General features: G+C 40.6%; 1 protein-coding gene across 1 annotated transcript in view; it reads right to left on the reverse strand.

Annotated features, from left to right (window-relative positions):
- The window catches only part of LOC132589673 (sodium/hydrogen exchanger 10-like), a 265,043-nt gene that overhangs the window by 89,553 nt on the left and 152,389 nt on the right, over nt 1-23,101 (reverse strand). The window contains exons 15-16 of the mRNA XM_060262406.1: nt 19,567-19,758; nt 4,312-4,461 (exon numbers count right to left, since the gene is read on the reverse strand). Of these exons, the coding sequence (XP_060118389.1) occupies nt 4,312-4,461; nt 19,567-19,758 (342 nt within the window). The remainder of the gene's footprint in view (nt 1-4,311; nt 4,462-19,566; nt 19,759-23,101) is intronic.

The following is a 23,101-nucleotide window of genomic DNA, read 5'->3' on the forward strand; positions in this document are numbered from 1 at the left end:
TCGATACTCCACAATATCTAATCAAGCCTGGTTCCCCCCTGGACAATCTCCCTCTGTTCTTCAGTCCTGGAACCCCAATATGGGTTCTCGTATTAAAGATGTATCCTCGATTAGGGGCTTTTGCCGAAGAGCCTTTTGGAGCAAAAAATTGAGATGTAGCATTCCCTGGTTTTTCTACTTACAATTGAATTATGCTTTTGCTAAATTAGACCTACATAGTATTTTTAGTACCCCTCCTACTGACTTCAAATGCCTTCTTCAATTGTCGGCTTCAAACAGCAAAGGTCTAATATCTAAGATTTATGATATACTTCTAAGACTTGACAGCCAAAAACCCTTAGGACACCAGATGGTTTGGAACCAGAAATGTAATTGTCTCTTTCTCACGATCAGTGGAATGACCTATACTCCTCCCATATGTTCTCCTCACCGGTAATTAACATCAGACTACAATCTTTTAAAATTGCTGTTGGTACCTCACACGTGTTCAGCTAGCAACCTTTTCCAAATCCACATCTCCTTCCTGCTGGAAAAAATGTGGCCAGTTAGGTACTGTTTCAAAGTTCTGGTCTGAAGTGCTTCAATTGATCTACCTCATCGCATCCTATCACATCCCTCTAAACCCTGCATTGATATTTCTAAACCTCTATTGCTGTTCCTGTAATTCAATGTGAACTGATTATCTGCCTGCTAGCAGCTGCCAAAGCCTCAATAGCCTCTTTCTGGAAGGCTTCCACTGCTCCAACTATCACCACTTGACTTTCCAAAGTGTGGGAGTACCTCATAATGGACAAAATCAACTCCAATCTTCAACAATCTAATTCCTCCAACTTTTCTGCTAAGTGGGTTCCTTTTGTGAGTTATGTAACATCCCAAGAAATTCTTTCATATAAACCCTCATAAATGTCTCCAGTGTACTTCTAATGTCTCTTCTTGACTTCTGTTCTTTCTTCTCTTCTCTAGGGCACAGGAGTGGTTGATTTAGTTATGTCTTTGAAGTTATGTAATTATTTACTTATCTTTTTCTTTCTTTCTTTCTTTATATTATTTTTAAAGCTTTTCTGTCTCATACATCATCTAGATCCTCCATTTTAAATAGTATCCCTGATGCTATGTTTGTTTGCTGTAAGTTCAATCCACATGATGCAGTTATAATTGAGTACTCTCAGGCCATGTTATGCCTATATTGCAACTATAGTTGATCTTGCATGTCATTGCTATAATAGTTTATGTGGTGACTCTTTTTTTTACTCTGTATTCTTTTGAAATTTCATAATAAAAGTATTTTTGGGGGGAAGTGTGTGTGTACACGTAAGCTCATACCTTAAATAAAACATTTTATTGATCTCAATTTAAGATCCTCCTTAGAGAGGAGGGCTGACTGGGATGGGAAACAAGCTAGAGGCTGGGCTGGAGGGAAAGATTCGGCTCCTGCCCAGGTGAGTGCTGTGCTCTGCATGCTGTCTTAGTGAGGATGCAGCTGACAGGGTGGGGAAGGACTGGAGAGCTTGGCTGGGTTAAGCTAGTGTGCCTGAGCTGGAGGCAGTTGCTGCTGTTGCTTCTAAATAAGAACATAAGCGAAGCCATGTTGGATCAGGCCAATGGCCCATCCAGTCCAACACTCTGTGTCACTTAGTGGCCAAATATGCACAAGTGGAGAGGCGGTGCTGAGCCACTTCTCACTTCATTCATGAGACTGGAGTGGGGGAAGAGGATCCTCTGAGAGGGCAATGGTGCTGGAGGAGAAGAAACCCAACAGAGGGGAGCAACCACCCTCCTGCCAGACTTCCCTCTCAGCTTCCCATGTGCAGCCTGCGCCAGAAGCCCCAGAATCTACATGGCAGCTTGTGGAAATTGAGGCCTGTCTCCTGAGAGCACACAACAAAGACCATGGGGAGGGGCCCCTTGGACAGAGCATCCAGCCAGTGACAGAACCAGGCCATGGAGGAAAGCCCACCAAGTGAGCTGCTGGCCGGGGAGGGGACATGGGGAGGGGGATGGAAGCCTTGCTCGAGCTTCCAGAATGGCACTCCAGAGAGCTCTGCCCCCAAATGAGGCTTGGATGTAATATTATTTCAGAATCACTGTTAGATGAGGAATTCACACATGTGAAAGCAAAAGGAGCAATGAGCCTGGTGAGGCAGGCTTTGAGTAAACAGGTTGCTTACCTGTAACTGATGAGCTTCAAGTGGTCATCTATGCAGTCATACTCTTGGAGTTTTTGTACTTGCGCACAAACCCATCCTCAGAAAATACCAGAGCTAGCCTCTAACATTTTGGCATGCTATCTCCCACACTCTGGGGAGCAGGCACCAACTGTGCAAGTCTGGAGCTGAGGAGAAAGCACCCTCCCACTCAGTTTCTTCAAACCACCTCCGGTAAGTCCTATCAACAAGGTGGCTGATTGAGAGATGCAAGCAGTGGAGAAGGCTGGGTGGCCATGTGTGACTGTACAGATGACCACTTGAAGATCATCAGTTACAAGTAAGCAACCTGTTTATCTTTTTTGTGGTCCCTGTGCAGTTCCACTCTTGGGTGATTAGCAGGCTTGAGCAGAACAAGATGGAGGCAGCTGAGTTAAAACAGATAACTCCAAAGACTCTTTACCTGTTACAGACCTACCTGAAAACCAGAAACAAGAAGGTCAGTGGAAGATAGACTCATGTGAAGCCATGCACAGGAAGATGGGTCCAAATGATGGTACACACATATGTTGGTAACCAACTGGATCCTCAAACTTCCAAACGAGGCCCCACAGTGATGCTTCTCATTTCATTGCTAAACTTTGTCAATGGACACAAATTCCTGGACAGCCAAAACACATATCAGACTCTTGGCTGTACAAGATGTTTTGTACCATCATCTGGACTCATCACTATAGTCTGTGAGGACTTTGAGTACTCTGTAGTTCCGAAAAGATGCTTGTATTTATATGTGAGCTGTTCTCATTTTCTGGTAATTTCCCAGTGGCGAGATGTTGACATTCATTTTATTGTCATTCTAATAGACATTTGTATTTAAGCGCTGAGAGTAACAAAATATTTTTTACCTACCACAGCATTGCTTTTTTGTTGTCTTGGTAGTACTGGTGCTGTGAGCCTTTTGTGGTTATTGGTAGTGGAAAGCACCATCAAGTGGAAAGCACTATAGGGTTTTCAAGGCAAGGAATTTTCAGAGGTGTTTTGCCATTGCCTACTTCCATGTCACTACTCTGGTATTCCTTGGACGTCTCCCATCCAAATACTAGCCAGGACAGACCTTGCTTAGCTTTTGGGATCTGATATCAGGCTAGCCTGGGCTATCCAGGTCAAGATGACTAATATCCCATTATTGGGACTTGCATTTTTATTTATTATATATATAATAAAGTTAATGGTTATTTAGTAACCTCCCAAGAAAGTATCACAGTTTAAATACAATTAAATAGAATGGCTTTAAACTGCGTAATTTTAGGAAGACTGCGACCCCCCCAAGACCCTACTCCACAAGGAATTATAGAAAAGAAATGAACTCTAGCAGATACAAAGCAAGCCATTTTAAGCAGAGGAACAACTGCAAGGTGGCATCTTGCTTTCCCTCTTTAATGAGTAACTTGTGTAATGCTTGGATGACTGGACTCTTTAATGGCCTTCCAGTATTTGGTATTTTTTGATATTGAGTAAGTGATTTTGTTTTTACTAGTTATGATTTGCTAATTCCTCAGTCCAGGTATGTCTTTATGACCCCTTAATAAACACTTTTTGTAGTTTCACTCCATATCAATAATCAATAATCTCATTGTTCCTTTTCAGATTGTAATGATCACTAGATAGAGATCTCTTAGTACTGTTGTGTAGATCACAGCCTAGATTTGATGGTGTCTTTAAATCAGATGAAGACTTTAGCCAGTAGCTTTTAGGATTAGAGTGGCAGAAGGAAGGCAACTCCCTTATGTTCAGGCTATTTCAGTAGGGATTTGACTTTGAATTGGAAAGTGGACCATATCCGCAATGACACATTTCAGGAGGGGAGTATCTTTTGATTATACACAGTACCATAGGGTACCTTTCAGTATCATGGTACACTACAAATGCAGTTGCTTTAGTTTAGATCAACTGAACTGCATTTCAGAAGCACAATTCCCTGCTTTTGGTTATGTTACCAGATGTTTTAATTACCTCCTACCCCCCAACTTCCTTCCCATCAACTCTGACTTTTTACCTATGTACGACAGAGTTTTGTGATCCCACTGTTCAAAGTAATTTTGTTCCTGATATTTTAAATAATATAAATAAAGAGCACTGTTTACTCTTTTCCTTATAATGTACTCACCTGATAAACTCTTTCATGACCAGCTATCTGCTCAATTAAACAGCTTATATCTTCTTCACCTTGAACATATCCTTTGGCAATATCACACCGAAAAGTCAGCTGTTTGTTTATTTGTTTATCCAGTAAGTTAATAACTTTGGGTATCACAACCTGAAAGTCATAATGAAGAAAAAACTATGTCAACCAACAGGATACATCTATTACATGTGAAAAAGTAATGACTATATGTTGCTGGCATTTATTATTGGATGCTCCATCAGCATCACAAGGTGAATGCAGTAGCACAGATGTTTTGATCTTTGCATTATTATCCTTTTCAATGGAGACCCAGATTGCAAATGGCAACTGGTTCCCTTCCTGTCTTGCTCCAACCTAGCCACAGTGATCCATGCAACAGTTACTTCCAAATTAGACTACCATAACTCGCTCTGCACAGGGTTACCCTTGATACCCTTCTGACCCTAGCTCTTTATACAACCTAAGTGATGAACAATGAGGCTTGATGTTGCAAGTTTTGGAAATAATCCATTACCTTAGTTTCATAGTGATTCCAGCAGTGGTGCATGTAGCGTATTTGACACTCAGAGTAGATCATTTTTAACACCCTCCTCCTCCTCTATATAACATTATTTTCAGTAATAATTTTGAAATAAATAAATAATAATAATGACCAGAAAAGAAATTGAGACAGTGAAAATTTTTTATTGAACTGTGTATATAGTTCAAGGGGGAAAAAACCACAGGGCTCGAATCTTACTGTTGTACCACGGACCAACATGGCTATGCTCTGAAACTAACACTAGAAAGTCTCTCTAGTTTCCTAATCCTAACAAGGGGGTTGAGTAACGTCACGAACACATGGTTTTCTGGTAAACTAGCAAGCCCTCAGTCTAGTAGGATCAAAAAACCCAGTCTTGATGTATGTCTAAAAAACAGTATTGATGTATTGACACCACATCAGAGAAGTGGAGTAGCTCAGCACTAAACATCCTTTTTAAAAAAATGAATAATCAAGACTAGATTGGGGCAAGAATTTACACTACAATGCTGGTTCACTTTTGCATCAATCTTATTTGGGTCAATAAAATATGGTATTTATTTATGTTTGTATCATAACAAGCCTGGACTCTCCCAAGAAGCTAAAATGACTAATCTGAGGGTACTGTAATTCAATCACATGAGAAGACAAGAGCCACTGGAAAAAAACAATAATGCTAGGAAAAGAAAAGACTAAAAGAGGCTGTGGAACAGCACTTAGAGGCAGGTTGGCATTGCTGTTGTTTGACCTGACAGCAGCATTTGACATGGTTGATCATGAGTTGTTGACCCATTACCTTGCCGACATAAGAATTCATGGGATGGCCTTTAAATGGCTTGCCTTATTGCTTCAAGGTCAGGGACAGAAAGCAGCACTAGGAGAGAGGATTTCACTATGGCAGCCTTTGGTATGTGGAGTCCCTTAAGGGGCAATAGAAGGAAAGAGGTCAGGATTATCCATTCCCTTTCTGCATCCCCTGTTCAGCAACTGTGGGAGAAAGCAGCTACTTCCCAAGGTAATAGGTTGGTCCCTGTGGCCTCCAGTGGTTGGTACTCCTGTGATTGAGTGTAATTTCAAGAGCCTTTCCAAACAACCAGTTCTGCATGCTATGCTTCCCCCTACTCTGACAGACTGTTCAATAGGGAGGAGTCCTCAGCCATTACATCAGCTTACATCATTCTCCTCTTCCCCCTTTGATCTGAGCAACAACCCCGTGAGGCAGGTTAGGTTGAACGTCTGTGACTGGTTTGAAATCACTCAGTCAGCTTCTACAGCCCTCACCTAGAGATTGGCAACAGTGGTTCCTCAGGATGAAAGGCCTCTTCCTCAGAGTCCAATCTATCATATGAGCCCACTGAAGCCTAATTTGAATAGAAAGAGTGAAGAGTATTTGCAGGTGGAAAGAGGGCAGCCTGTTTATCTGCTGCTGTAACTGGCCCCTCCCTGCTGCGAATGAACATCCCTTTCGAGTCAGTTGAAGAGAAGGAACTGCTACTGAGAATATGCCTACCTCTCTAGACTTCAGAACCTAATATTCTTCAGCCCCAGCCTTCTGGAGCTCCTGATACAAAAAAGCCCTGGTCCTTCTTAATTATTGTCTGTTTACACAATAGGATAAATTAAGTTGAGCAATCAATGCAAATAGTTACTATACATACTCTAGTTACAATATTACTATGTTACTATGTTAACATGGGGAAAAAAACTGTGTCCTTTGAAGGACATATGCCTCCTACTAAACAATGTAAAATGGATGTTTTTAAAGAACCTCTCACTCATAATTATTTCAAATAGATTTGACCCTTAATGATATTCCAGCTCCCTCTAGCTCTAATAATCTCTCAATAGGTTCTCCACGGGACTGTTTAATCGAGCTGGAGCTGAGCAATGGTCAATCACTAACAGAGCCTACTTATTAGGTTCTCTGAGCTGACCTCTCTAGGATCTGATAATGCTGGTGAGAAATAAATTCCATCTCACCCCTCATCTGAGGCCGTACACAAGCTAACCGGAACAGTGCCGAGCTGTCTGGAGCTATCTCCATCGGGTAATATGCATTTAAACTGACTTTTTGTCATTCAAAGAGACTGCCGTTATTTTGCCTTTTCTCCTCCCCTTCCCCCTCATCTTTAAATCCTTTAATTTTGCTTTTTCTTACTCTTGGGCATTTAATCTTTTTCTTTTTCTTTTTTCTTTTACATATAGTGCATTTATTTCTGTATTTAAAAGAACTCTCTATGTAGTGATCTGTTTTACTTTCACTTTCCAGGATATAATTGAACCATTCAACTTAATTGGACCTTTTTGACTGCATTTGGCATTAAATACTGTATTTTCAAACTGAGCATCTAATCAGAAGGACCTTCAGCTGAGAATTTATTATTATTTGCTCTACCTGCTTTTTAATTTTGAGAGACGGGGAGGGGGGGGGCAGCTTTTTCTTGAGACATGTTTGAAACTACAATCAGAGTTGTGCCTATTTGTAAATTAGATTATAGTTTCTTTTATCTCAATTCTACATAGCTGTTGTTGTATTGACACCCAAGAGGGGGAAGTATTGATGCTGAGGGAGTTTGGCCAGTTTATACCGGTGTCCATTTTTTGTAAACAGCAACCTGTGCTCCACTGCCATCCAGAGGGATTTATATGCCATCACATTGACACCAATAAACTAATAAATATTCTGGACTATATTTTGGCCTACTGCACACTGGTTTTTTGAACTGCTCTTCACTGTCACCCTGTGGAATTTATATGCCATCACACTGAAACAAATAAACAGTAAAATAATAAGCATTCTGGAATGCATTTGGCCTATTGCACACTAGTTTTTTGGATTGATTTCAAGAGAAGAGATGATACCTTTTGAAGATGATAAGAAAGACAGCGACTGAAACCTTGACTAAAATGCAGTGAATACAACACAAAGACTCAATTTTCTTAACATTACTAACAAATAACCACTCTGGTATATACATAATAATTAACTAATGAATACTTTTATTAATAGACTAACACAATTTCAATACTTTAACTCTATCATTTTAAATTTATTTTATTTATCAATTTATATCCTGCCCTTCACTGACGGCTCAGGGCAGCTAATCTGCCAGCTATATTATTTTTAATGTTTCTCATTTCTTTCCTTTTAATTAATCTATAGATCAGAGTAAGTACAAGTTTTTGGTTAATGAATATTGAAATATAAACATTCTGTTGTGAAATACTGAAATTTGATTTTGAGTTTTATATTATAAACTAAAGATAAAAGTTATGGCTAAATTTTAATTAGTTTTAATGTATTTTCTGTGCTGAATGTAATTAAATTAACGATTTAAGAAGTGAAAGCTTGTTCAAGAGAAACAGACAGATCAAGAATGTCAACAAAAGACAAAAAAACTGAAATAGAAGCAGCTCACAAAATGTCTAATTGGATTTAGAGAAATTCCAAAACACTGTGGCCATACAAATGAACTCATTAAAGAACATATTTTCATCTCAGATACAACCATCAGAGGACTGAATGCACCAGTAAGTCAGCCAAATAGAAGAAGGGCTTCAGCAACAGGTTCCACAAATAAAACTAGGTAAAGAAAGCACCTTTGATCATATAAAAAAGGAATTTCTATCACTGAGACAGAAAATAACCACAGGATTGACAGATGCAAAAAACAGATTCAGGAAAATACTGACCAAATTGTTCACATCCAGAGACAATACAAGGAACTGGAACATTATCAGGAGACCCAAGAACATTTACTGGGGCAAGCTAATCAAAGGATTGAAACTTTGGAGGTTGAAAATAGAAGTTGTAATCTTAAATTTTGCTCAGTCCTTGAAAAATTTGGTAAAGCAGATAAGAAGACATTAGCAAGCTGCTACAACACCACTACAAGACTGAAGAAGATTATATGCATATTGACCAAATATACAGAAGTAATTCCAGGTTTGCAACAAAGGAATGCACTATCACAGGGTGGCCAACAGTAGCTCTCCAGATGTTTTTTGCCTACAACTCCCATCAGCCCCAGCCATTGGCCATGCTGGCTGGGGCTGATGGGAGTTGTAGGCAAAAAGATCTGGAGAGCTACCGTTGGCCACCCCTGCACTATCACATGACATTCTGGTGAAATTCATGCACAAAACCCTAAGAGATTTTATCTTCAACAAAAACAGAACTTTACCTCTTAAGATCCATGAGACAGAAATACAAATATTTCAAGACCTACCATCTATTCTGAAAAAGAGAAGACTTTGACTTTCTAAGACAGACTCTACAGAAGAAAGAAAGTATTGTTGGAAGTGTATCTACCAAAAGGCAGAAGAACCATAATTACAAGAGAACAAGCAAAACAACTTGCAGAAGAATTAGCAGAAGGACCACGTGAGGAAGAAGGAAAACTGGACCAAGCAGCAGCACTATCTTAGAAAATGGACAATCTGAACATGATGTCAATCAATATTAAATGGCTTAAACAATCCAAAATTTTTAACTTACTAAAAAACCAAAATGCTTATAAAATCTGTTTACAAGAGGCCCATATAAAGAAACAAAATGAACAGTTTTTTATGAATAAAAAGCTGTGAAAAGTTTATGCCATCTCCACAACAGGAAGGGGATTGCAATCTATATAACAAATAATAGAATTAATGTTACAGAGATTTGAAAGATGCATACAGGAGAAGTTTATTTTTGAAAATTCTACCTCCAGATGACAAGATTATTACAATGGCATCTCTTTATGCCCCAAATAACACCAAGGAAAATTTTTATAATAATTTCAGAAGTTTCTGGACATCCAAGAAGAGAAAATAGTAATTCTTAGAGATATGAATGGAATCCTGGAACCTAAAAAAAAAGATAAATTAAAAAAAAAACACTAAGGGGGGCAGATTTCCAAAGAATATCATTTGGTATATAGAACTGTTACATTTGATTGATGCTTGAAAAGCCATTAATCCCAAATCTAGAAGTTATACTTTCTACTCCAACAAACATCACACTCATTCAGGAATTGACATGTGCTGGATATCTAAAATTTTAACCATGAATCTAAAAAAATATGGAGATTTAGCCAAAAATATTTGCAATTTATAATCCATTATGCATAGCATGGCAAGGAGGAATACAGGAACAAGAAGATGGAGACTAAATTACAACCTTTTACATCAAAAGGATATACTTGAGAAATGTAAAAAAAAACCCTAGCTGAGTTTATAAAATTAAACACCTCAGAAATATCATGACATCAATTTGGGAGGCAAGTAAAGCCTATGTGAGAGGTAATTTGATTGTGATGGCCTCTAAGAAAAAGAAAACACAGGAAGAACTACTAAAATAATAGAAAAAAATACATTGGAAGTTCAACAAACAAAAACTTTAAAGAAAACAGTCTTTAAAAAAACCAAACAACTGAAAAATCAGCTAAGCCTGATAGAAGAATTCCAGAAAAAAATTAAACTTAGCAAAACAGAAATATTTTGAACAAGCAAATAAACCAAGGCATTATTTAGTTTATTGCTTAAAAAAAGAAAGTGAAAAAAGATCAATAACCAGAGTTAAAAAATTAAATGAAATCCTTACCAAGAAAAATATATCTATGAACAATGTATCTCCTTTTTTCTCACAACTCTACAAAAAAAATGATTCGAGTCTGGACTAGATGGGTATATTAAGTATGCATCCATACCTAAAGTCACTAAAGAAAATAATGATATTCTGAATCAAATATTACAAATACAAGAGATCTCATATGCAATACAGAGATTGAAAAATGATAAAGCACCAAACCTGGATGGACTATTGGCAATGTATTATAAGTGCTTGGAGGATGAATTAATACTTCTGCTACAAAAATGATGAATCAAATTAGTGAAGAGAAAATTATACTGCAAACTTAGCAGGAAGCACATATAACTGATTCATAAAGAAAACAATGATCCAGTGTTACCACAATCAACAGACCAATACCATCATTTAATGTGAATTATAAATTCTTTGCTTCAATAATGGCAGAGAAACATAAGAAATGAATAACAAGAATAATTCATTTGGACCAAACAGGTTTTATTCCTAAGAGATATATGAAAGAAAATCTAGTTTATAATTGATGCAATGGAACTTGTGCAAGATATAGAAGAGAAAACAGGTCTCATGTTTTTAGATGCTGAAAAAGCCTTTGATAATTTATCTCGGTCATTTATGCTAAAGCACTACTACAGCATATGAATTGTGGAACTAGATTTCAACATTGTATTCAAGGTATCTACACAAAACAAAATGCAAAATTTTTAATAAATGGAATGTTGACTAATGGATTTCAGATAGAGGAGGGACACATCAAGGGTGCCCCTATCACCTTTACTATTTATTATTGCAATGGAAATTTTTGCTTCTAAAATCGAACATGATCTTAACATCAAGGGACTAAGAATTGATGAAGAAGAATTCAAATTAAAGAGTTATGACAATTTCAGATCTGCAGAATTCAATATAATTTGTTTTGGACCTTATAGAAAAGTTTGGTTCCTTTTCAGGATTTAAAATTAATAAGAGGAAAACCAAAATGATTCCCATTTTTTTAACAAAACAAGAAGAAAATAACATTAAAATGGCTACTGGTTGTGATATGGTGAAGAATGCAATTTAATACCTAGGAGTTAATATGTTGGGGGACAAAGAAACACTTGTCCATAACCATTATGAAAAGGTTTGGAAAAAAATTGAAGATATGAAGAGATGGTTCAATCTAAACCTGTCCTGGCTTGGGAAAATCTCTGCAATAAAAATGCACATCTTACCCCCAAATCAGTTTTTTATTCCAGATGTTACTGATCGAGATACATGTTAGGATCCTGAAAGACTGGCAGAGACAGATTAACACTTCATATGGAGCATCAAGAAACCAAGGGTCATGTTCAAAGTATTACAAGATGAAATAAAGAAAAAAATACAGTGAGGAACTTGTCTCAATTTGGAAAAAAAAACAGGTTGCTTACCTGTAACTGAGGATCTTTGAGTGGACATCTGTGCAGCCATACACTGGGGTTTGCATCTGTGCAGCAATTCTTCTTGGGAAAGTTCTAGAGATTAATTCTTTGGCGGGCTTTCTCTCCGCCCTGGGGAGCAGGCACCAACTGCACATGTCTAGAGCTGAGGGAAACTCCGCCCCACCTCAGTTCCTTCCTTACACCGCTAGGAAGCTCTAGAGAGATGGGGTCCCAGTAGTGGGGAAGGTTGGGTGTGTGTGTGTGTGCCTGCACAGATGACCACTTGAAGATCATCAGTTACAGGTAAGCAACTTGTTTATCTTCTTCATGGTCTCTGTGCAGACCACACACTGGGTGACTAACAAGCTGCATACAAAGGATGGAGGGTGCTGGGAGACACTCACCCAATAAAGACAAAAAGAGACAAGTAAAGTTAAATAATAAGCTCTTATTAACATAACTAGGCAAGCAGGCATGGTGAGCAATGATACAGATGAAAAAAATGCTCAAGACATGACCCATATGCATATAACGACAGCCTAGTGCAAGGAACAAATACATAGAGTAATGTAAATTTTTTAAAAAATCCTCTGAATTAAAACAACTGTATACTGTACAACTGGTAAACCCTTAAGATTTGGAGAGGAGTGACAAATGGAGTGACTCAGGGATCTGTCCTGGGACCTGTTTTGTTCAACATCTTTATTGATGATTTGGATGAAGGAATAGAGGAAATACTTATTAAATTTGCAGATGATACTAAATTGGGAGGGGTTGCAAACACAGAAGAAGACAGAAATAGGATACAGGATGACCTTGACAGGTTGGAAAACTGGGCTAAAACCAATAAAATGAATTTTAACAGGGGATAAATGTAAAGTTCTGCATTTAGGTTGGAAAAATCCAATGCATGGTTATAGAATGGGGGAGACTCGTCTTAGCAGTAGTATGTGTGAAAAGGATCTAGGGTTCTTAGTGGATCATACGCTGAACATGTCAACAGTGTGATGTGGTGGCTAAAAAGGCAAATGCAATTTTGGGCTGTATCAACAGAAGTATAGTGTCCAGATCACGTGATGTGATGGTATCGCTTTACTCTGCTCTGGTAAGACCTCATCCGGAGTATTGTGTTCAGTTTTGGGCACCACATTTTGAGAAGGATATAGACAAGCTGGAACAGGTCCAGAGGAAGGCGACGAAGATGGTGAGGGTTATGGAGACCAAGTCCTATGAGGAAAGGTTGAAGGAGCTGGGGATGTCTAGCCTGGAGAGGAGGCGGCTGAGAGGTGATATGATCACCATCTTCAAGTACTTGAAGGGCTGTCATATAGAGGACGGTGTAGAATTATTTTCTGTGGCCCCGGAAGGTAGGACCAGAACCAATGGATTGAAATTAAATCAAAAGAGTTTCCAGCTCAACATTAGGAAGAACTTCCTGACCATTAGAGCGATTCCTCAGTGGAACAGGCTTTCTCAGGAGGTGGCGGGCTCTCTTTGCTTGGAGGTTTTTAAACAGAGGCTAGATGGCCATCTGACAGCAATGAAGATCCTGTGAATTTAGGGGGAGATGCTTGTGGGTTTCCTGCGTTGTGCAGGGGGTTGGACTCAATGACCCTTGAGGTCCCTTCCAACTCTATGATTCTATGATTCTATTCTATGATTCCAAGCTTGAAAGATGGACTGAAGAACAGCTTGGCCAAAAGTCACATCGCCTCTCGCCTTCAGATCAAGAGCATAATGAGAAGTGAAAGTTGAAGGAGATGACCAGGTTGCCACAGAACAAATGTCCTGCAGGGACACACCCCTCCCAAAGGCAGCAGAAGTGGAAACTGTCCTGGTCAACTGGCCTTTCGGCAATGATGGTAAGGGCTTATCGGCGAGGTCATAGCATAAGACAATGGCCATAGTAATCCATTTAGAGAAACGTTGGGAAGATATAGCAGCGCCTGAGTAAGAAACAAACAACTTAGGACTCTTCCTAAACTCTTTTGTTCTGTCAATATAAAAGGCAAGTGCTCTTTTAATATCCAGGGAATGCAAAGCTCTCTGCCCCGCATCTGATGGATTACAAAAGAAAACTGGTAGAACAATGGGTTGAGAAACATGAAACTCTTAGGAATGAAAGAGGGATCAGGTCTCAACACAACCTTCTCTCAATGAAATATAGTATAGGGGCATCAACACGAAGCGCACAGAGTTCACTGGCTCTATGAGCCAAAGTCAGAGTTACTAACAGGGCAGTCTTCCAGGAAACCAAATGCACTGAAGAAATAGCCAATAACTCAAAGGGCTTAAACATTAAACAAGAAAGAACCAATGAGAGGCTCCAAGGTGGTACAAAGCTCCATCGGGGGGGGGGGGGGCACAAGTTTCTAAGTCCTCTCAGGAAAGACTTTGTCGATGAATGAGAAAACACTGTACAGTGTCCCACCTGCTGATGGTAGGCCGAAATGGCAGAAAGATGAGAAAACACTGTACAGTGTCCCACTGTAGAAACAAGAAAGAACCAATGAGAGGCTCCAAGGTGGTACAAAGCTCCATCTGGGGGGGGGGGGGGCACAAGTTTCTAAGTCCTCTCAGGAAAGACTTTGTCGATGGATGAGAAAACACTGTACAGTGTCCCACCTGCTGATGGTAGGCCGAGATGGCAGAAAGATGCACCTTGATAGAAGAAAAACTCAGACCTTCCTAATGGAGGCCAGTGGCATAAGACAAGATCGGTGAGAGCATTGCAGTAGCAGGTGTAAAAAGTCTCAACGTTGCATAGGTAGAGAAATGTTTCCATTTAAGTGCATAGGAGTGTTGGATAGAAGCTTTTCTTGTACTTTCAATAACGTGGGCAACGTCTGCAGATGGTGTCATTGAAGTATCCTCCAAACTGTCAGCTTGTAGAATGTTGGGTCGTGGTGTAGAACTTGTCCCTATTGCTGTGATAACGAGTCAGGCACAACTGTAAACTGAAAGTAAGACCGGTGGCTCAGGTGCAGTAAGTTGCAAGGACACCATGGTGTGATCAGGATGCAGGATATACTGTCTCTCCGGATTTTCTGCAGAACTCGCAGTAGTAGTGGGAATGGCGGAAACATAAGTTCCAAATTGTTGATGTGGCATAGTTGCTGAGAGGGGGTCCACCTTCCTTGGACTCTCAAACCATTGCAGTGGGCTCCGCAACCCCACAGAGAGGTGTCGGTATTCATTGTTAGACTTGGAGTCTGTGGATGAAAGGGAATTCCATAATGGAGGTTGTCCATGGAAGTCCACCAATCCAAAGATTGGATCACTGATGAAGGAATATTGAGAAGCAGGCACTGAGGATTGATGCCCAACCGGAACGAATGAAGGAACCACATTTGCAAGGGTCGCATCTTTAGAAGGGTAAAAGGAACCGCCATAGTAGTCGATGCCATAAGGCCCAGGAGTCTCTAAATTCGGACAGCTGAATGGGTAGGAATTAACGTGAAGTCCCATATCAGGTCCTTTAACCCTTGAGCCTTTTTGGCAAGTAGGAATGCCTTGTGCTGAAGAGTGTCCAGGTAAGCCCCTATGAACTTTATAGTTTGAAATGGTAGAAGATGTGATTTCTGGTGGTTCATGCAAAGACCTAGAGAACACAGTGAGCAAAGAGTTACAGCAATGTCGTTTGTCAGCTGATCTGAGGAGTGAGCCACAAGCAACCAGCCATCCAGATACAGAAAAACTTGGATGCCTCAAGAATGAAGGTAAGCCACCACCATCAACATGCACTTCGTGAAGACTCGGGGGGCTGTGCATAGTCCAAATGGAAGAGCCCTGTACTGGTAATGCTGAGTGGTGACGGCAAAACGCAGGAACTTGCGGTGCTGGGGTCTGATGGAGATGTGAAAATAAGTATCTTTGAGGTCGAGTGATGCCATCCAAGACAGAGGGGGAACCAGGTGCAGTATGGCAGGAAGGGTTATCGTATGAAATTTTGTGTTTGTAATGAAGCAGTTGAGGTCTCTTTAGTCCAAGACTGGTCATAGCCCTCCATCTGTCTTTGGGACAATGAAATAATGGGAATAGAACCCGAGACCCCTTTGGTTTGAAGGCACCGGCTTTGTAGCACCTTTTGATAAGAGCTCTTGGACTTCTGCTTAGAGTTCAGGAGATGGTTGTGTGGAAACAAAATTTTGAAGAATAGGTTTGCAGTTGAATTCTATGGCATAGCCAACCTGGTCAGTGGTAAGGACCCAAGTATCTATGGTGATGTGCTTCCATGAGGTAGGAAACAGGATGAATCATGTCCCCACAGAAGGAGTGCTCAATAGTGGCTGGGTATGCTGGTGGCTCACAGAGACTTCAAAAAGAAGGTTTAGATTGTTGGACTTGTTTCTTTGAGGTAGCTGAAGACTTTGAATGCTGGTGGTAAGTCTACTTGGAAACATGTTGGCAGCGTTTCCAGGTGTCAGAAAGCAAAGGTGGTGAGGGGCGAGTGTGGCAATAATAAGAACACCAAGGTTTAGATCTAGACTGGCTTTGCTGTTGAGGTGTTGATAAGCCAAGGTTTTTTGCATATTTGTGGCCATCATCCACTGACTTCAAGGTATCATCTGTTTAAGTGTGGAATAGACTCTCCCCATCAAAGGGAAGATCCTCAATTTTTACTTTGACATCTGGTTGAAAAAAAGTAGATCTTAGCCACGCATGTCTACGAAGCGACATGGCAAAAGCAATGGAAAGAGAAAGGCAAGCCATAGTGTGCTTAACTGTAGAAATTAGTTGTTTGGAGGTACACAGAAGCTCTTGTATGACATCACTGGCTTCATTTTGTGCTTCATCTGGCAGTTGCTGTAGAAAAGGAGACAATTTCTTTAAAAGTGCAAGGTTGTAGGCAGAAAAATATGACAGGTTAGTCTGCATGCAAGTAGCAGAAGTCGTCAAGGAGTAGATCTTTTTAGCCACAGTGTCAATCTTTCCCCCTTCTTCATCTGGTGGAGAAGAGAGACAATGCTGTTTGGATTTTGAAGAAGAATGAACTATAACTGAGTTTGGTTCAGGATGGTTGAGCAAGAATTTAGCATCTCCAGGCTGTACCTTGTACATAATATCATATCTCTTTGGTAGAAGAGATGTGGTTCATGGCTTGTCCCAAGCCTCTTTCATAGCCACATGGACTGGCAAGACTGGAAGAATCGAAGTTGTGGGAACATCCAAATGAAGGATGTCATGGACTAAATCCGATATTGCAGTGTCTCTGGTGCTGACTGGATGTCTAAGGTCAATGACAGCAGAGAACCACAACTAATCACCGAGCCCGAATTGACAGATTGATCCGGTAAAGGTTGCCTCAAGGGGGATCGCCGTGGAGGTTGGTTTTTAGGAAGATTCAGTATGGCAGCATCAGGACATGATGGTACAGAATGGGTCCCATCTGCAGGAGTCTGCTGTGTCCCAGTTGCATGAGTCGGTTGTGTCTGCAAAGCATTGGCGTCTCATGCAGGATGAATAACATCGGACTCTAAGACCAGGAGAGCCAGATCCAGAGTAACAGGATCAGCTCCCGATATGAGGTTGTGATGAAGCATTGATGAAGCACCTTGCTGTAGTTCCTGTGAGAAGGAGGGGACTGCGGCAGCCACATTAGGGCTAATGCTCGGTGTCGCACTAGCCAATCCAACCACCATGAGGAGTTGGACAGTCTTAGAAGGCGGAGCCGAAGCTACCAAACTGCTATCTCAGGATTTCTTTGACTTCTTATGATGTGTGCGAGTCAACTTCGAAGAAGAGTACCTCTTCTTTGCAGTGTGCAAATCCGCCTTCTTGGAAGCAGATCTCGAAGTCGAAGTAGAGGGTACCGAAGCCTCCTTTGATGGTATAGGGGTAGATGGATCCGAAGTAGAGCCCTGCGCCTGCACCACATGAGGCGTGAGGATGTTCTCAAGTAGATAAGTCCTGAGGCGAGCTGCATGGTTCTTCCTAGCCTGGCAACCGAAGTTAGCTCAGTGAGGGCAGGAGTCAGTCCTGTGATGTTCTCCAAGGCAAAAAAGGCAGGTATTATGCCCATCTGTCAAAGGTATTTTAGTGTTACAGCAAATGCAGTGCTTAAAAAGGTACCTTCTTCCATACAAAAGAACTCTGACCCCTATGGGAAGTTTACAAGGGGAAGGGCGGGACAGGCATAGATGGGAAGGGACTGGGGGGGAAACAAAAAAAGGGCAGGGGTATCTTTTTTTTAAAGGTAGCCCGAAGAAGAAGGAAACCCAAAGGAATAACCTTATCTGAAGCAATCGAAAAGAAGAATTCCGCCCAGCCGGCAGGCTGTAAGGAAGGAACTGAGGTGGGGCAGGGTTTCCCTCTGCTTGGAAGATCTGCTTCCAAGAAGGTGGATTTGCATGTGTGGTCAGTGCCTGCTCCTCAGGGCTGAGAGGAAGCCCACCAAAGAATTAGTCTCTAGAACTTTCCCAAGGAGAATTGCTGCACAGGCGCAATATCCAGTATGTGGCCTCCAAAGAGACCACGAAGAAGATCAATAATTGAACACGAAAGAACATCTTTTAGGACACATTTACAAGCTCCTATTACAATATGACTAAGAAACAGAACAAGTCAAGACATGTATGGTGAAAGGGTCACAAAACTTTGGGAGATTTCCCAACAATGGGAAAATTATGGACAAAGGACATATAATTCACAGCAAGCCATGCACTTAGAGAAAACTGGTACAAAATGTTTTTTGATAGTATATTAACCCCAAAGACATTGAGAAGCTGGACAAAAACTACAAAGGACTATGTTGGAAGTGTAATCAAATAGATGGTACCTTTTACCATATATGGTAATCCTACAAAAATAAAAAATACTGGACGGAGATACACACAGAAATTTAAAAAAATCATAAAAATCAAATTTGCTATGTCATCAGAGACAATGCTATTAGGAATTCTACCAATGAATGTGGATAAAACAATACATGAACTGCTCAGATATGTTAACCACAGCAAGACTAATACTTGCAGCTGTGGAAAACTATGTGTTGCTCAACTCTGGAGATTGATAAAATGCAAGAATATGCAGTTATAGAAAAATTGACAAATTATATTAACCAAAATTCAAAAGGCGAATTCGAAAACAACTGGAAAGTTTTTTATTATTATAATTTATCATTGTAGTCAAACTTTTTCTGATAAAGTGCTGACTTTTCTGATAAAGTGCTGACTTTTTCTGATTTCTGTGCTGACCATAATTAAATGTGTAGCTTGGTAGTTCAGTATACGATAATAATGTATGATAGATGATAGATTTAACATAAAACCTCATGGGTTCTAGTTATGACTATTTTTACAAAATATAACAAATGCTAGCATGAAAACGTTATATTAATTAATTAATTTCCATAGATTTATAGGCCGCCCTTTCTCACAGTGGACTTAGGGTGGCTTCCAACACAATAAAAGAGCCAGTTTGGTGTAGTGGTTAAGTGCGTGGACTTTTATCTGGAAGAACCGGGTTTGATTCCCCACTCCTCCACTTGCAGCTGCTGGAATGGCCTTGGGTTAGCCATAGCTCTGGCAGAGGTTGTCCTTGAAAGGGCAGCTGCTGTGAGAGCCCTCTCAGCCCCACCCACCTCACTAAATGGATGTTAATCAATATTAATGAATATATTTTAAACATTTAAAATTATATCTTTATAGTTTTGAAATATGTACAATTAACTGACCAATTAGTAAAGCAGAACATATTGCTGAAAAATGATAGAGATATGCTTTTACCTTCAAGAGTCGCAGAACTCTTAGAAAACGAACAATTCGGAAAGCATTGATGACTTTTAACACATAAGTATATTCTGGACCAAGGTGATTAAGGACGTTCACAACAATGACATCTATAATTCCCACTATTATGATTAAAAGATCAAACTGGTTCCAGTGATGATAGAAGTATGTCTTCCCCATTGCTGAACCCTGTTAAAAATAAATATTCAATGCATATTAACTAGGTAGATGTTACACTTTGGCTAGTGCAGGCTCATACTGAAATTATTTATTCATACACTGATTAAGAGTACGTATGAAATTTAATTTATTAGTCCTGGACTGATTGACAAAGACTGGTATACAAAGCATCCTAATTGGAACTTCTAAAGGCAACTTCTATAGGATAACTTCTAAAGTTCATCCTTTCAATATTAACCCTTATCTGACAAGTGTGCTGCTAAACTAAGGGAACTTCAGAAGCACCCTCTGGTATAATGTCAAAGGGCTGGTACTTGTATGTTTAAATAAGTGCAGGGCTAGAGGCATAAGCTACCGATCTGATGTGCTGCATGTCCCTGTGCAAGCTGTTCTTCCCTGTTTATAAAAAAAATTCCCATGCATGTTCAGAAAGTTTTCATTCAACAAAATAACCTCAAGCTTTTATATGCTTGAGATCTTAATCATACCTGCACTCTTACCTGGACTCTTTAAAATAAATAAATAAATAGATATTTTCTCATCCCTGATGCCAACACAACAGTATACCACTGAAAACACTGGCACAACACTCAAAGTTACCATAGACAATCATGCAAACTCAAGCCACTCTCCCATCCTTTCCCCATGCGTTGAGGTAGCTTAAGATACTGCTGTGAGATGGGGATGAAGAGGAGATGCCTTGACAATTATGACTGAAAGAAGCCCAGACCCTTTAGTGGCTAGGAAGAAGGGGGAAAGATGCTGTTTGTTAGAACAAGGCATTTCCAGCTGAGAGAAATAAGATGCCAGTCCTTTGATGTGTTAACACTTTGTGGTTGTAGGGTACACTTTTGGTAGACTGGAGACCCAAGGCTTAGCACACAGATTGACTGAAGACTCTAAACACACATTGGGGTAGGATCTGAAAAGGGGAGCTGTTTCTTTTTGGGGAACTTCCTTCTGGGCTCCCTTCTTGGCTCCTTCATGGTTGGCAAATGATGTGAAAGGAAGATGCATATTATGAAAATTTATACCCCACCCTTCACTGAATCTCAGAGCAGTTCACAATCTCATTCCCTTTCTCTCCCCACAACAAACACCCTATGTCAGGTAGATAGGGCTGAGAGAGTTCTTCGAGAACTGCTCCTGAGAGAGCAGCTCTGAGAGAACTGTGACAGGCTCAAGGTCACCCAGCTGGCTTAATGTGGAGGAGTGAGGAATGAAACCTGGTTCTCCAGATTAGAGTCCTCTGCTCTTAACCACTACACTACATTGGCTCTCAAAAAGACAGTTGTCCCTGGGCAGGCATCCCACATCTACCCATATAAGATTGCAATATAGATTGTAAGTATTTTACCTAGAACCTGTCTTTTTGTTTGTTTTCCTTAGTGTGCCTAAATATTGACCTTTGGAATATTCAGTTTGTGCCTTATAGAAATGAAGTCTTGTTTAACTTGAGAGAGTCTGCACAAGTTTTTACCCACCTGCCTGACTCCTTGGTATGCCACTGAACAGGACTTTTTGTAGAAAAAGCTCAAGAAGAACTCATTTGCATATTAGGCCACACACCCTATATCACCATTGTTTTGTAGAGGGCTTTTTTGTAGAAAAACTCATTTGTATATTAGGCCACACACCCCTGACACCAAGCCAGCCAGAACTGCGTTCCTGCTAAAAAAAAAGCCCTGCTACTGAATGACACCCCTGTAAGGTTGGTTTTGGGCAACCATTCTAGAGATTGGTGTGGGTGGGTGGTTGGATTTTACCCGAAAGCAGTGGCTAGTTTTGCCCATAACATGGCAGAAACTACAACTGCTGAGGGGGGAGTGTTCAGGGAGCCAACCAACCACTACAGCAGCATCTCTCTCAAGATAAATGGTTTTACCACATGTGTGGTTTTTGTCACTTCCGGCCCCAAACTGCATAAAGTTTTTCTTTTCCACATGTATTTTGATGCCTACAGAGGTTGCTTCAATTTTCCAGCATTTTTTCTCTGGGGTTTTTGGGAGCACTTTTACCCTAATTTTTTTTTCCAAACAGAATCAGTGTTAGCTTCACTTCTCATGCATAATGCTTCTTTGGGAGCTGGGGTTTCGTTGCCCGTCCATGTCCACATCTAGGTCACCCTCCTCTCCCACTTTCCCCCTCCACTCTGCCCTGCACTACCACACTTAAAAAAATTAAAGAGAATAATGATAGAGTGCTAATGAAGACCTGATTTTTTAAAAAAGTTTAGATTTCTGCAAAACCACACTCCAGTAACACTCTTCCCTCCCTCTTCCCCTCTGGCTTTCCCCTTCCCCTCTACCCCATGCTACCACAGTTTTTATTTTAAAATAAAGGAAATAGCAATAGACTGCTAATGATTGGCACTGCCCCTCTTTTACATTTTTTAAAAAGTTTTTGCAAACCATGCTGCATTACTGCTCCTGCCTCCCCCTTCTGGTGTGTCTTCCAGCACTTTTTATAATTTAAATTATTAACTGTACTAGTGAAAATGCACTAACAGAACTGCTGAACAGCATAGTTTTGGTGCTTGATTTTTCATTTGGCTAAAGCAAAAAGTTTCTTTGGAAGAGGTGCACAGGTTAACCCATATCACACTTTAAAAAAAAAATGTTCCACCAGTCTTGTGCAACTGCTCTGCATTGCATTGTTCCTTACTACTGTTTTTGTACTGAGCATCTTTCATCTACACAAGCTGCTTGTATTTATTGCTGTTGCGCTGCATAAAATGGTTTTTCTTCACATTATTGCTTACATGGCACTGGCTGACACATATTCAGGAGAACATAGGAACATAAGAAAAGCTCTGATGGGATCAACTTCCGGGAATATGGCGTGGTGATACACAGAGCATTGCCGAGCTCCGGCGTGCAATGTGAATTGGAGAACTCCAGAGAGGTCCCTGCTTGCAATGACCTCTTAAGAAGCGTCTGTAAAGGCGTTTTGAAGCTTGGGGGAGCTGGCTGAGGTTTTAGGGGGGAAGCGAAGGCGACCCCTCTACCTCTACCTTTCCCTCGCCTGGAGCTCTCTAACGCTTCGGCACTTAACTAGGCCTCCGGAGCAGGAGCCAGCGGGGCAATAGAAACTCTAAGGATTCTGCCCAAATTGAGGCTCAAGCGGAAACAACATAAAAAGGAAGAAATAACTCAACATACTGGTATATTGAAGCTCCCGTCTCGGACTGGGAACCGTGAAGGACGGGTAGAAGACGACGCGCGGCGCAGCGGTGGACGGCTGGAAGGCGACTTGCCCGGGCGGCTGGATAGCGGGGTCGATTGGCTGCGGCCGCGGCTGAATGGTCCCGGAGTAGCGGCGTGGAAGGTACTTGAGTCCCAGGCATCTGAGG

This window comes from Heteronotia binoei, chromosome 21 (assembly GCF_032191835.1).
Source record: "Heteronotia binoei isolate CCM8104 ecotype False Entrance Well chromosome 21, APGP_CSIRO_Hbin_v1, whole genome shotgun sequence".
NCBI classification, from domain to species: Eukaryota; Metazoa; Chordata; class Lepidosauria; order Squamata; family Gekkonidae; genus Heteronotia; species Heteronotia binoei.